We start from the raw sequence: 15,188 nt of genomic DNA, 5'->3' as shown, positions 1-15,188 counted from the left end.
TCTCTCTCTCTCTCTCTCTCTCTCTCTCTCTCTCTCTCTCTCTCTCTCTCTCTCTCTCTCTCTCTCTCTCTCTCTCTCTCGTTTGTAGTTAGCCATAGATAATTTTAAATTGACTAATTTTACCTTTACCATCTAGAACTGTAATGCACTGTTCTAAAAATTGACACAACTGAGAGTTGTATTAGTTCAAATAGATAGGAATTTCAGAACAAAGAGAAAAAGGCAGAATAAAGAAGTCCTTAAATACGAGGTTGAGAAGACTTCTAAAGATAGATCTGTCAGAATGGGGAAAGAAGAGAAAATAGTGCACATATAATCTTCATACAATCCTATATTTTTACCAACGTTTATTTTTTGTAAGGATAATGTATTAAGCTAACTTTCAAATTAAATTATAGTACAATTGACCCCCATATTCACGTTCTCTGGATTCGCGGACTCACGCATTTGCAGATTTCTCGCTGGAACATTTCTGAAACCCAGAAAATTCACCTATTCGCGGTGTATTTTTATGAGAGATATCCACAAATTCTTTTTTTTCTATTTCATCATAAAATGCACTTTTTGTGATAAAACTATTTAAAAAACCAGGTGTAAAAGTTTTTAGTGGGTTTTTCTTGAGTTTTAACGAGCAAAATAAGAGGTTTTAAGCATTTTTATGGGGGTTCCGATCATTTGCGGTTTCTAACGATTAGCGGGGGGGTCTGGTACGTACGCATCCCCCACGAATACGGGGGGACCACTGTAACTTTAATTTGAAAGTTAGCGTAATACTTATGGAGCATGATTAGGGTCATATTTAATGTTCAAAATCTAGAAATAAAGCTTTTGTGTATTAGCATTTTTAGAGGTGGTGCGAAACTTGCATGAAAATTAACCTTGTTTGAAGGTGGTCTGGAACCTAACCATGCATAAGTTCAGGGTATGACTAACTAACTGTATTGTAAGAATACTACACTTGAAATCCTTAAGCTTTACAAGGGCCACTGCCCTCATTGTTAGGGGGAGTGGAACTAATAAAGATTTTTGCATAGATTTTTTATAACAGTTTCCTTTTTGATTTTCTGATTACGACCATCCTGGTTTGTTGGAGTTATGCTGCCCATCTGCTGCTCAGTGGCTGGTGTTACTCCTAGTTGTGAGTAATGGAGGGCAGGTATTTGGCTTTCCATCAGTCTTGGAAATAAGTGAGGATTATTAGCTTCTCTTTTCATCTTACTCAATAATTAGTTTGAAAAAAGAGAGGAGATTATGGAGAATGGAAATGTATACAGTAGTACCTCGAGATACAAAATTTATCCGTTCCGAGGCGCCCTTCGTATCATGAAGTTTTCGTATCTTGGACCACATTTTACATGTAGTAAAAATGGGGTTGAACATTACATGTAAAATGTAAAATGGCTAATCCGTTCCAAGCCCTCCAAAAACACCCCAGGCCTAAAACACATGTTCTAGGGTTACGACGCCGATCCGATGGAAGAAATATGACTCCAAAAAGGCAAAATACTGTACATACTTGAGTAATATTCAACTGCATTAATGTTCAAACCCCATTTTTACTACATATACGTATTAGGACTTTAGCTATGTCCCTTAGCAATAAGCCTAGCCTATGTTAGCGGTTGCTACGTAGCCTAGTCTATGATTCTGACAACTAAACCTAAGAGCTTAGAATATGCCAATAAAATGTATAAATAATCAGTAGTGTACTCATTTCAAATAAAAATTATTAATTAATCATTAACTATAATACACAAAAAAAAAAAAAAACCTTCCAATCGATTGTTTACACTCAGCTCTTACCCGTCTTACCTCTTACGAGTACCGAACGAACGCCAAGCAATCATTTTTCCTAGCACACAGTAAGCCATAAATTTTCATTAGTATCTCTCTTCAACTAATGAAACTACCAAACAGTATAATAACCATTCATTTCTATTCTTTATTCTATCTTTACCTAATGGAGATACCGAGTTACTGACAGCTATAATGAAACATACGTATACGTAATGTAATAATAAAACAGAAGAAGAATTCTAAAAAATATGTATTTGTTGGCAGTCTGATTTATTTTATATTTTATATCTAATTCACAATTTTTTTTATTAAATGTATTGCATGTACTCATTTCAAATAATTATTAAGTAAACATTAACTATAAAGCTTCCAAATTTCTGTTTACATCCAGCACTTATGAGTATCGAACGATCGCCAGCAATCACTTTACACAGTAAGCCATAAATTTTCATTATCTCTCTTCAACTACTGAAACTATCAAACAGTATAATAACCATTCATTTCTATTCTATTCTATCTTTACTTTAATGTTTTTTTTTTATTAAATTGTATTGCAGAATAAGTTTTTCAATTTACAGCATCCTTTTACCAATAGAATACTTAAAGCACAAGGGGTAGATGCTGACCAATAGGAGAGCAGGACCTTATGGGGTGACTAGCATCAGGAACCAATGGGAGAGCGGGAGGATGGTGGCGAGTTTAGTCAGTTGGCGGCACGGGAGTTTTAAAATTGTTCTCAGTGGTCCGGGCGAATCTCGGGACTTTACAGCAACAACCTTTCGTATCTTAAAAACTTTTCGTATGTAGAGCTGTAAAATTTTTCGTATTTGCTTTCGTATCTCGAGTTTTTCGTAAGTTGAGCCTTTCGTATGTCGAGGTACCACTGTATATTGAATAGTTATAGTTGAAAATTCTCAAGATACTGTAACTGAAAGCAAAGAGCTGAGAAGATTCTAAATTATTTGCATACAGTGCTACAAGCATGAAAATTAGGGAAGTAGTAGTAGTAGTGCTTACTGTGAGGTCTTGAGGGTGCTAAGGTAAATAATCACACTTGCATGTATAGAAGATGAAAACAGTGCATCTGGGGTCATTTGAGATTGCAAATTAGAATTTGATATAGTTATTGTGGTTTTAAAAATTTTTTTTATTTCAACTTTTAAAAGTTTTTTATCAGGATTCAGGATACAATATTATAGGGATTGAATATTCTATGCATACTTTTATGATTATTTGATTTTTATAGTTTTAAATTTTCTTCACAGAGTCTCCATTCAGTTTATCACAGAAACAATCAGAGAGATTAGCAACCTTGCAGAGGAAGGACGACTTGAAGAAGGAAAGTTCAATTTTCTCAGTTACTTGATGTCTCGTAAAGAGTTGTCAGAGAAGGATGTTATCACAATCACCTTGTCATTATTTTCGGATGGACTTTCAACGGTGATTATCAGATAATTTTGTTGTATTTGATCAAAATATTGTAAATTACTTTTCTTTAGAAACTACAGCTGCAGCTAGGGAGCTCATCAACTCAACCTTGCCCACTTAGATTTAGATTCAGATTACTTATCAGTACAGTAGTGGGTTTGCAGTAAAATAGAATACTGTACTATTTATAATTATTCATACAAACTCATTTTGATATACTACTGCAGAATTTTCACCATGTAACCTCACTAATTTGTCACTACGGTATAGTGACATGAAGAATGTGGTGTGGTACTGGGAACCATGTGAACCTAGTACTTTATAGAACATAAGGGGATGAGTATAAAGAGTTATGACAAATTTTTATTTTTGGAAAATGATATACCTAAATAAATGTATTTGTTATAAAATGAAAGGTGAAAAGGAGTTGATTAGGTGAAAGATGAGGTAGAATCTGGGATTTCAGGAGTATTATAGGGAACTCTTGCTAACACACATGAAGAATGAAACTATTGCTTACTTGGCCCACTGATATGCAGTGCTATCTGCTGATTGCCATTTTCTTATTAAGAGGGTTTGAAGTACCTGAGATTCTCTCGTGATGAAATGGTTATAATTAAAGGTAACAAGCTGGTATCATGACACACTAAAAACAATCTTTAAGAAAGGCTGCACACTCCCCTTCAAATCAAGTGCACAATAGAATGAGGAGCATTGATAAGTTCCTTGAACAACAGAGAGTTGGCTGAGAAGCATGTGTGCAACTGTTCTTTTTTTGTAACATTTGCGTCATGTTCCAGATGCCTTTTGCACATTTAAGTTTTGTTCATGAAACTTACCTGTCAGATATATATATAGCTGTATTTTCTGAAATCCGACAGAATTTTAAAAACTTCCGACACACGCAGTGGTCGGCCAGGTGGTTAGTACCCATTCCCGCCGCTGGGAGGCGGGTATCAGGAACCATTCCCATTTTCTATTCATAATTTTCCTGTCGCCGGTGCTGAAAACACCTGTTTTCAGTACCTCCGTCTTAGGATTTTGGAAACTTCATTGCCGCTAAGTATCCTAATTGTCTTTTGATTTATTTACTTGAAAGGGCTTTTCAGTTGATAGATTTTGTTAGTTCCTAAGTTCGGGACTACACTGCCGAAGTTGAACATCGGGGTCCTACCTGCTGAAAGCCCAGTCTCTTATCAGGATTCTTGCCCCCTTCCTCGTTTGATATGGGAATCGGAAAAATAATATGCTTGACTTCCTGGATTACGTTTTGTCAATTCAGTGATTTTCCCCCATTGACAATATACTATCGTTTTGTCAAGTAAGTGGGTATCCCCTCATTGACAAAATATCTCTTTGTCCCGTAAATGGGTTAGTTCTCATTGACAAACATCTCATTAACTTTATATTGCGTAAGCGGATAAGCTCTTATTGACAAGATTCGGTAGAGCTCTTATTCATCATTCGCAGACTCGTACAAGAAATAGACTTGTAGACTACGTCAATGACCGCTTATGTCCAGTAACATAAGAAGCTTGAGATGTCTGCTTTGATTCTCTAAGTTTTGTTCATGAAACTTGCCTGTCAGATATGTATGTAGCTGTATTTCCGAATTCAGCTATATATATGTCTGCCAGGTAAGTATGAGCACAAACTTTATTGTATAATATCATATTTTGCCTTGCGTTATTTTACTACTGGTTGGTTCAAGTCATATACGCTTGCTGTAGTTACCTCTTCGGATGACAACCGAGAGGTCTATTGTCTATTATTTTAAGGACATTTAATCGTTTCTCCCTGCAGCCTTCCTAGAGTTTCCGATTTATCTTTTACCGTTGTATGGTAGTGTTCTGACGACCAAACAAACGCATTTATTATTTAGCGTTTTCTGTTTCGCTTAAATATACCAGCTTGAGAGTCTCTTTCTGCTAAAAAAATAACGGACCTATTTCTTCGTAGAATAGGGTAGCTGGCAACCCAGACATAAAGTTAAGAGACATCGTTCGTAAGCTGCTGCTGTGTCTGTCCTCCAGTCCAACCGAGCCAGTACCAGCTCGTGCGCTGTCATGCGCGGTAGGTTACGTCTCTCTCTCCTGCGGGATTGACTGACTAACCGTATCTCTGTGCTGGCGGTTACGTCTCTCCTGCGGGATTGACTGACTAACTGTATCTCTGTCCTACAATCACGGACTTTAGCCTAAGATTGAGGGGATTTCTTACGTGAATGAATAAACATTGCATTCGTTTTGCCTTACTATGTTCAACAGAGATATCTCTTAATCCTTTTGGTGCTCGTTACCGCACGGTATAGAACTACGAGTCTACCGCAACATTGCACTTTTATATGCTCTCCTGCTTAGGCAAAGCGCAGCCTTATTAGGGAAGTAAGCATACTCGGGGAGTGGGAATGGATGAGCTTGCTGGGGACCATTTCCTTCCTGAAGAAGTTTGTTTCCCTGAATAGACTGCAATTCAGACCCTCCACAGTTTTTTCCTACCGGGAACTGAAATATTATTCAAGATCTAGGAATGATTCTGAACATCTCTCAGTGCGTCTATCACCTGAGGTGATAGAAAGAAGGTGCCGGACATCTGGATAGGGTTTCAGATGTCCTGGATCTTAATCTGAAAGAAGTAGAAACAATTCGGTCGTCCCTCCAGTCCTCGAAACGAGTTTTTGGAACCAGTGGTCCAGATCAACTCTGATATTCCACAGCTCTCTCATATCTTAAGAAGTATCTTCTCTCGGTCCCTGTTCGAGTTTACGAGAAAGAGCCTATTATAACAACAGGCGTAGAATGTAACGATCCTCTAGAGGTTCGTTACAGGATTGCAAAAGTCCGTACGAATCGTCTCGATCGACGGCAGCAACTACTGACTTCCGAGTGGAATCTTTCTTTAGAAGTATGTTGAGAGTTGTGGAGACTTTAGGGACGCCCTTTCATTCTTCTCTTCGATATGTTGAGGACGAAGAGGCTTCTTCTTCTCTGCTCCCTTATTCTCGATCCGGGATCGGTACCATTAAACGCCATCCTATGATATTGAACGGGGATGGATGTTTAGTCTCTTTTCCCCTTTTTCAATCGCTTAGGAAATGTAATAAGAGGATTTATGACGTCACAGGGAGCGACAATGACGCTGATCGCCCCATGTTGGCCTTCAGGATCCTGGATTCCCAGAGGTCACGTCCTTCCTAGTTCACTTTTCAAGGACCTTTTCCGAAAGAGTCGGTCTACTCTAACTCGAAAGGTACCTATAACCTCTCCGCTCTGAGTCTGACTACGTTCAGACTATCGAGATGTTGACAGGAATAAGATTACCGTCTTCCCTTTCCGTCTGAAGAATGGGATAAGCTGGCAGTCACAACTATTAAAGATACGCAAATATGTTGTAGACGGCCTTTGGGCTGGAGCAAGAGATTTGCTTCTGTCAAACAACAAAAGCCCTTCACGATCTTTGAGTTCTGTGGAATCTCGAAACTCGCTACTTTTTGTCTCACCTGTTTTCTCGGAGTCAGACACTCGTGCGAGATCAGGCGACATATAGTAGCCCTGAGTTTCTTGTTGACGAAGTCGGTTGCGTTTATACACCCCCGATGATCGTGTAACATGAGACCAGTTGGACTGTCAGGCATTCTTCCTTCGGGACTGAATCGCCTTTTTGCTCCTCGCTCCTTTCTCCTGGCAACCAGAAGCTCGAGTCAGGAGTGCTCAGGAGTTGATTCCCTGACGACGTTGGGTTGCGTTGATACACCCCCAAGGTTTGCTTAGATTGAATCGCCCAGGCAGTCCAGACACTCATCCTTCAGCGAAGAATAGTGCCTTATGGTCTTCAGGGTACAGCCTTGCTGTCCTTGATTCGTCTGACTGGTCAACTGGTCAGTCACCTGACTTTAGTATCAGACGGACTGTGCATGTCCAGCTCGAGTCAGGAGTTGCTCAGGAGTTGATTCCCTGACGACGTTGGGTTGGGGTTGCGTTGATACACCCCCCAAGGTTTGCTTAGATTGAATCGCCCAGGCAGTCCAGACACTCATCCTTCAGCGGAAGAATAGTGGGGCCTTATGGTCTTCAGGGTACAGCCTTGCTTGTCCTTGATTCGTCTGACTGGTCAACTGGTCAGTCACCTGACTTTAGTACAGACGGACTGTGCATGTCCAGATCGAAGCTTGCAATATGGAACTAAGACGTAGTCTGAAGTTCTTGATGTCAAAGCATTCGAACCTCTCCTACCTGTTAATTCTTGCATGTGATCAGGAAGGCCTTCTTCTAACCACCCATAGATACGACAAAGAGGGTTAGTGAGATTTTAAGCCATTGTCACAAGTTTTTGGCTTTAGAGAACACAAGGCGGTGTGCTCTCTAAGCCTTCCGTTGTGGCCTAAGAATGGAAACCCGTTTTGTCCTCGGGCCAGGAGCTTGGAAGCAAGGATGGCACAAGTTATTGGGCAGGAGCCAGAGAGAGTCCTGTGCCCTGTCGGGTCTCTCAAGTTTTATCTACATAAGACTCAAGAAAGTCGAAGTCATTCGGGCAATCTGCAGTGTTCCGAAAAAGACCAGACTTGCCCATATTGAAGAACACCCTGGCTTTAGTGTTAAGGAGTTCTTTCAAAAATGCTCCTTCATTGTGTTTGCACAAAGATTTGAAATCTTTTATCTGAATGCTCACGAGGTGAGGGCGCGGCCTCGGAAGCATTTTCAACAGAGCATGGCACTCGGCAACATCCTGAGTACCATGTTTTAGCGAAGCAACTCTGTGTTCACTTCACACTCCCTGCGAGATGTGAAGATGGCATATGAGATCTGCTGCTCGCTAGGGCCATACGTGTCTGCAGACACAATCTTGGGGGCAAGAAGTACCACTCATCCTATCCTGTAGAAAATGGTTAGGAAGAGCTCTTAATTTAGTTGTTGAGTCGCCGACAACGGCGACTTCTTAACTCTTAAGCCTTAGTTAAAACACCTTAACTTTGGCTAGGTTGGTCAGGTGGTGATATATATATATACAGGCGGCCCGCGGTTAACGGCGCAATCACTCAACGGCGAATCGGTTTTACGGCGGTCGTCAAAAATATTCATTAAAAAAATAAGGCATTTTAAAGGTATCTTTACGGCACAAATTTCAGTTAACAGCGCCGCTAGCGCCGTTGTCTAACGAGTTCATACATATGTAGAAATGCCGTTTAGACAATAAAGGTTATGCAAATTATATTAACAAATTTTATGGAGAGTTATTACGTAGGTATTAGGGTAAAATATATGCCTCTGACGCTGTTCTATGCCGAAAATATCGAGTTACGTAAGTGCAAATTTAGCTATGGATGTGTCGATTCATAATTGTTCATGCTTTTGTTTAAAATAAAAAGTGTGTGAAAATGTATTATGTGAAAGGCATTTTTATTTCTGTACAGAAATATGATACAAAGGCAGCTTTTGAAATTGCCTTCACGATACCAAATACGATGTTTTTTCATGTTCTTTCTTGTAAGCCGCCGCCTGCCGCTCTTCCGAAAATATCGATTTAAAAAAAGTGCAAATTAGCGATCGATGAGTCGATTTTATAAATGTTTATGCTTTTATGTTTAAAATGTGTATGAAAATGTATTACGAATAGGGTATTTTTATTTCTGTGCAGAAATATGATAAAAGGCAGCTTTTGAAACTCCCCTTCAAGTTATCGACTACGATGTGTTTTTCAAGTTCGTTCTTGTATGCCGCCGCGGCATACAAGAACGAACTTGAAAAACACATCGTAGTCGATAACTTGAAGGGGAGTTTCAAAAGCTGCCTTTTTATCATATTTCTGCACAGAAATAAAAATACCCTATTCGTAATACATTTTCATACACATTTTAAACATAAAAGCATAAACATTTATAAAATCGACACATCGATCGCTAATTTGCACTTTTTTTGCCGCCGTCTGCCGCTCTTCCAAATATAATCGTTAAAAAAAAAACAAAAAAAAAAAAAAAAAAAAAAAAAAGTGCAAATTTAGCGATCGATGTGTCGATTTTTTCAAAAGTTTATGCTTTATGTTTAAAATGTGATAAAATATATTGCGTAAAGGTATTTTCATTTTTGTACAGAAATAAGATACAAATTAAGGCAGCCTTTGTAACTACGCTCCACGTTGTTAGGGGATGGTTTTTCATCTTCGTTCTTGTCCGCCAGTTCCGAAAAATGCATTGTTATTTTATTAATTATGCATCTTTTCCATAAATCCTTTAAAAAGTTATACATTATTTCACTGTATCCAAGAATATTGTATGTATTCTCATATTATTGTATTTTAAAATACTAGGCAAACTTAAGCCCGTATTCCGCGGAGCGGCCAATGTTGTGGTTTGAAATCAGCTGATGAATACGAGTCTGTTTCACCATAACGCAATTCTGAGCGAATGCTCTTGCTTCTAGTTAGCATAAACGAATATCTAGATACTTGACTTATATGAGACAAAGTTATTTTTCCTTATACAGCGTGTTTTTAGGTGGAAATATTTATTGAATATGTCTCGTTGTGAATGTGAACTACTATTTTTTTCGTTAACAGATTACGTTGGCGGCATGTTTAATGCGTAAAAAATTACGTGATTCCGTTCGCAATACGTAATCCTTTATATCATCGTAATACGAACTTTACGTTATTTATCTTATATCGGCGTGAAACCAACAGTAAAATGTGTTCTTTCAAGCACAGTAGTTTTGATTAAAATGATTTTATCCCAATTTTATCTATGGTTGTGTGTGATGGCAGACGTTTACTGCAGTTTTATCCTTGTTGCCGATGTACGATAATAGTCATTAGCAGCTTGAACAGTTTTCTCAGCTTCAGTCATAATTAGGTTTAAATTTAACGGTATATTTCCCGATTGATCTTTAATCTATATTGATCTCTGATCTATAGCGAATAAAGTTATTACATTAAGATATCTCAGTTCTATTCTATACATAACGCCATTTATAACAAATACGGTAATGTTGCACTGTAGTACGATGATCGAAATACAAGCCAAACAGATGTTATCCAGTTCGGTTGTACTTAGAAAAAAAAAAAAAAGTCGTTTTCTCGTTCGGTTGTTCATGGTTGTACACGTTCACGCAACGAGTATAACGTTAAAACCATACTTTCATCATTCTCTTTTGCTGTTATTGAACTTATGTAACTAGAAGATGGATAAAGTTAGGCCATTGTAATTTGATCTCTCATAAAATTGAACTATCGTAAGACTAATGATCGTAACCTGAACACTACAGCTACCTGTACACTGTATAAACTTTATTATATCTTTACGTACTCTAGACACCCACATGTACTGTACAGTAAATTCTATAGTACTATACTGCATAAATATAATTTTACTTATTGCGCCGTTGTGGGATTACGGCCCCTTTGACTGGTCTAGAGTTTCGAAAGAAGGTGTGCGGCGGCCGTAGGCTTTAAAATCGCTCAGCGTCGAAAATCGCTTGGCGTCGGTGGCCAGGAACGGAACCCCTGCCGCTAACAGAGGGCCGCCTGTATATATATATATATATATATATATATATATATATATATATATATATATATTTTACTTCTTAGCCCTCATGGTATGGTCAATATGGTCTAGTCACGTCGTGGTCTCGCCCCTATTGACAGATCATCTGGAGTGCACCAGCTATATAGGTCTCTACCTCGCTGGCAACTCTAGTAGCACAAGCAGACTTACGTGGCAGTAACCACGAAGCCAGCTATGCTAACAGGTGGAACCAAGATGTAAATCATCTGCATGCATTTGTTTCCCAAAATCCTTCTATTCTGTCCCTTCCCACCTCCAATGGTGGGATTCAGCTATATATATACTGACGGTAAGTTCATGAACAAAATGATACTGTTATGATACAATAAAGTTTGTTCATACTTACCTGGCAGATATATATAATCAAGTACCCACCCACCTCCCCTCAGGGGACAGTGGAAATAAAATTATGAATAGAAAATGGGAATGGTTCCTGATACCCACCTCCCAGCGGCGGGAATGGGTACTAACCACCTGGCCGACCACTGCGTGTGTCGGAAGTTTTTAAAATTCTGTCGGATTTCAGAAAATACAGCTAATATATATATCTGCCAGGTAAGTATGAACAAACTTTATTGTATTATAACAATATCATATTTATTCCTATGGGGGTACAAATGCTATGCCATTCATATATTGAGCGCAAGCACTGGACCAGCTGTGAACTGACCAACAAGGAGGGTAACCTTCAGCATTGTTACAATTTGTAAGTCTTGCATTGCTCTCTTCCCATACACATTGTAGACTGGTTGAGTACCTTTATCCTTATCCTTTGTGTTATTTCTGGGCTCAGCTCGTGTCGGCCTATGAAAGGATCCTTAATATCATTCTTTCTAGGTAAAATTAATCTAAAATTACCAGAGAAAAACAAAAATTAAGCGAAAATGTCAGTAAAAGCTGACTCCGCTGCGCACCTCTTAAAAAGAAGTGTCGGTATGGTAATAGGGGCGAGTGGGAATCACTACCACGAGACATTCACCAATTAGAACTTCCAATCAGAATCCCTTAAGAGAGAGCTGATACCAACGGGCGAGCAGTCGCTACTACTACTACTAGAGGACGCCACGGACAGCAGCGCCCCTAGCGGACATCCTTAATAATTAGCGCTAGCGTCCAGACGCATTATTTTTCTGTGCTGTGCTTATTTCGGGATTATCCTATTCTTCACCATGGAACGCTCTGCAATTGCAACGGCTAAGTTAAGTAACTCATAAGTAATGTTTTGCTACATTTTTATCTTCCGGGTACCAGTATTTTCCTCCTAATAGGTCATATACGGTTTCCCGGTTGTCTCGTGGTGGCGCCATGCTGCCTCGTTAAGAATTCCCGGTCCTCCATACTGGGACTTCTTATACTTATGGGCTTACTATATTACGTTCATTGTCTTTTACATCGAGTTTTAGCTAGTTTAGCCCCCCTACCATCTCTCTTAGTTTGGTATTTAGGGCTATTATTATTATTCCTGCCCAGCATCCCGGCTCTTGCTCTTCATCGGCTATCGCTGGCTCCGAGTAGGCTTCTGTTTCTTGGAACAGTCTGCCTCCTCCTGGGCTTCTTTCTCTTTTACTAAAAGTGTCTTTTCCATCTTTTCGATGTAAAATATATATTATATTTAGGGTGTTAGGCTAGCCTAGGTGCATGTTCCTTGTATTGGTACAGCCTGGTTCACGTGGCCCTCCCACGGTTGTGTTGCTCGCGGCCTAGGCCACTTGCGGTCACGTGTTCCATCGCACCTTACCCTGCCCCTGCCCTCCCTACCTGGTATAGGGAGGTGCTGGGGGACCCCTTGGTTGTCTTGACAACCTCAGTCGCCTTCTCTCTCCCTCTCTGAGGTGGCCAGGGGTTCCTCCCAGCGGGGGGTATAGGGCGACCACTCATAAGGTACCGGGTCTCCGAGCGGGTAGTCGGTGAGGCGGGGAGGAGTAGGCCATCCCCCCCCCTCTCTCTATCCCGCCGTGTTACGCCGAGACCTTCCTCCCCCCCCTCCCCAGTTGCTCAGCCACCTTCCCTCGCTATAACGAAAGGAGCCTTCCGTCGCAGCCGGGGCACCTTTGGTTATAGATTACTGGCTCCGCCAGCGGGCGGGGTGGGCGCTACTAGTGGTCGGTTGCTTGCCTACTATATCCTTACATCTCTCCCCCGCTACCGGAAGGGAGCTTGCTTCTTACCCGGGCACTCTTCTAGTAGACGGGTGGAGAAAGGTTTGTTATTATTGTTATTTTAAGGATATACCCTAATTTTACGATGAATTGTTTAATTTTATTATTTTTATATCTACCATCCCCGCCATTTTCCGTCGTGGTTTCCATTTACCACCACTCCTGGTTGGTTTCTTTTTGTGTCCCCGCCATCAGCGGAGCTATAGCCTAGGACACCCAACCAACCCCGTTACCACACGTATTATGGCGGGGCTCTGGTTTAATCTAACTTTATCGCTCCGGCACCAGCGGAGCAACTGTTAGGCTGTAAGTGTTTTCCTGATACTCATGTATCTTTCCACTTACAGGTTACCAACTGTCAGGTCCCGGCGTGCAACGCGACGTTGTACGACCCCTGCGGCCACGATGAGTGCAGGTCTCATGCCCCTTGTGCCACGTCATTTAACGAGATGATCGTCTGGCACCCAGAAGCCTGCGCCATCTGCTACGACCTAGTCGGTCAGCTGGGAGATGGGGTAAGTCCATTATAGGCTTCCTTATCATTTTACTAACAACTCTTAGTCATAAGTTTGTTAACCCCGTTCCGCCATTAGAAGCTCATCCCGCCTTTTCTTTCAGGCTACTGGTGTGAGGGAGGTCGCCCTCGCTACTCTGAAAGCGTGGGTGGGCGGCTTCGGGAAGAACGCCGCCAAAGGCCAGCCGTACATCCTGGACAAGAAGCTGGCCGTCCAGATCTTCCCTGCGTGCAAGTCAACTGGGTACGTTGACCCCTTGTCCGCAGCCCCTCTGATAGCCTCCATCCAGCAAGATCTCCAGCAATCTTTTGGGGTCGTAGCTTCCCAGGAGTCGGTCCCGGACGTCGCTGCCCTGGACCTAAACATCGAGCCCATGGCGGTAGGGGCGGAGGATTTGTTGGTTGAGGTAGGTGTGTCGGGCGCCCAAGGTCTTTCCTTGGGTGCTCCTGGATCTTCTCCTGTCCCTTCTTCGAGCGCTTCTTTCCAAGGCTTTGTGGGATCTGAGATCCCTACCCGCTCTCCCGCTCTCTCTGTACCCCCAAAGGTGAAGGGACAGAGAGAACCGAAGACTCTAGCTAAGACAACTTCTAGGAAGTCGTCTTCGTCTTCTTCGGCTAGGAAGTCTTCGACTTCCTACGCCGACGCGGTGAAAGCCAAGCCGAGTTCTTCTCACTCGAAGAGCTCTAGAAGCAAGGCTTCTAAGGAGAAGGCTCGCGCTCCCGCCGAGCCAATGCCTTCTCCTGCCTCCACCGCTTCCACTCCGGCAACGCCGGTGGGAGGAGCAGGACCTAGCACCTTTGATCCCACTGCTTTCTCAGCAGTGGTGATGCAACAGGTGGGCGAGTTGGTTGGCTCGCAAGTCTCCGCCCTGGGGACGAGATTTGAGCAGATGTTCGCACAACTGTCGAGCACTCTGTCTCAATCAGGCCAGTCCATACAAGATCTCTCTAACAGAGTTAGAGAGAATGAGGACCGAGTAGCTGGGCTCTCTCAGGTCCCTCTTCCAGTCTCCCCAGTGCCAAGCACTGGCATTCTCCAACTCCCGCCATACGACTCTCTGCCAGCTTTCTCCATGGAGAATCCATGGAGAGTAGCTGCCTACGCTCCTTTTAAGGATGGGATGATCTCTATCCCGGAGTGTGGAACTCGGAGGATTGAGGACTTCGAGTTTTACCCTCCGGGTCTGACGCAGCCTTTCATCGGTTATGCTAGGCTGACTGTAACGGCACTTACTAGAGAAGACAAGATCTCTAGAGAGTCTGTCCTATACAGTAGGGATCATGCCCAGCGGGAATGGGTTCACTGCCTTGAGGACTGGGAGTGCACGAACACTAAGCTCCAGGCCTATAAGAGTCCTTTTACTATTTTTGCGACGGAAAGAGGAGGCTTCTCTCCCGTTCGCCACGAAAATAGTAGAGAAGACCCTTCAGGCAGTCCTCAAGGATGAGCCCATGCCACAGTTAAGGGAGGCGGAGTCTACTTCTCCGCTCTTCCCGGCTTTCGGATGATTGTGGGAGAACTTGCCAGCTACGTTCACGCTTGGTAAGCTCAAACCGGACTGCGCCATGGACCAGTTCGGCGAGAAGCTGCCAAGGCTGCCTGATTCCCTGATTCAGGCAGAGTTCGACGCGCGAACCAGGTTTGGCAGGTCCCTCAATTCTCTTATAATAACGGAAATGGCTGCTCTCTCATATGCGACGGAACCGCTGTTTAAGATCTTGGCAAAATCTC

At 41.9% G+C, this 15,188-nt stretch overlaps 1 protein-coding gene across 2 annotated transcripts in view; it reads left to right on the top strand.

Annotated features, from left to right (window-relative positions):
• The window catches only part of LOC135203154 (probable cytochrome P450 CYP44), a 168,037-nt gene that overhangs the window by 67,141 nt on the left and 85,708 nt on the right, over nt 1–15,188 (top strand). For both annotated transcript variants that reach the window (XM_064232830.1, XM_064232831.1), the window contains exon 7: nt 3,063–3,237. In XM_064232830.1, the coding sequence (XP_064088900.1) occupies nt 3,063–3,237 (175 nt within the window). The remainder of the gene's footprint in view (nt 1–3,062; nt 3,238–15,188) is intronic.

Source organism: Macrobrachium nipponense, chromosome 33, assembly GCF_015104395.2.
Source record: "Macrobrachium nipponense isolate FS-2020 chromosome 33, ASM1510439v2, whole genome shotgun sequence".
NCBI classification, from domain to species: Eukaryota; Metazoa; Arthropoda; class Malacostraca; order Decapoda; family Palaemonidae; genus Macrobrachium; species Macrobrachium nipponense.
This window is presented reverse-complemented; position numbering and strand designations above follow the sequence as displayed.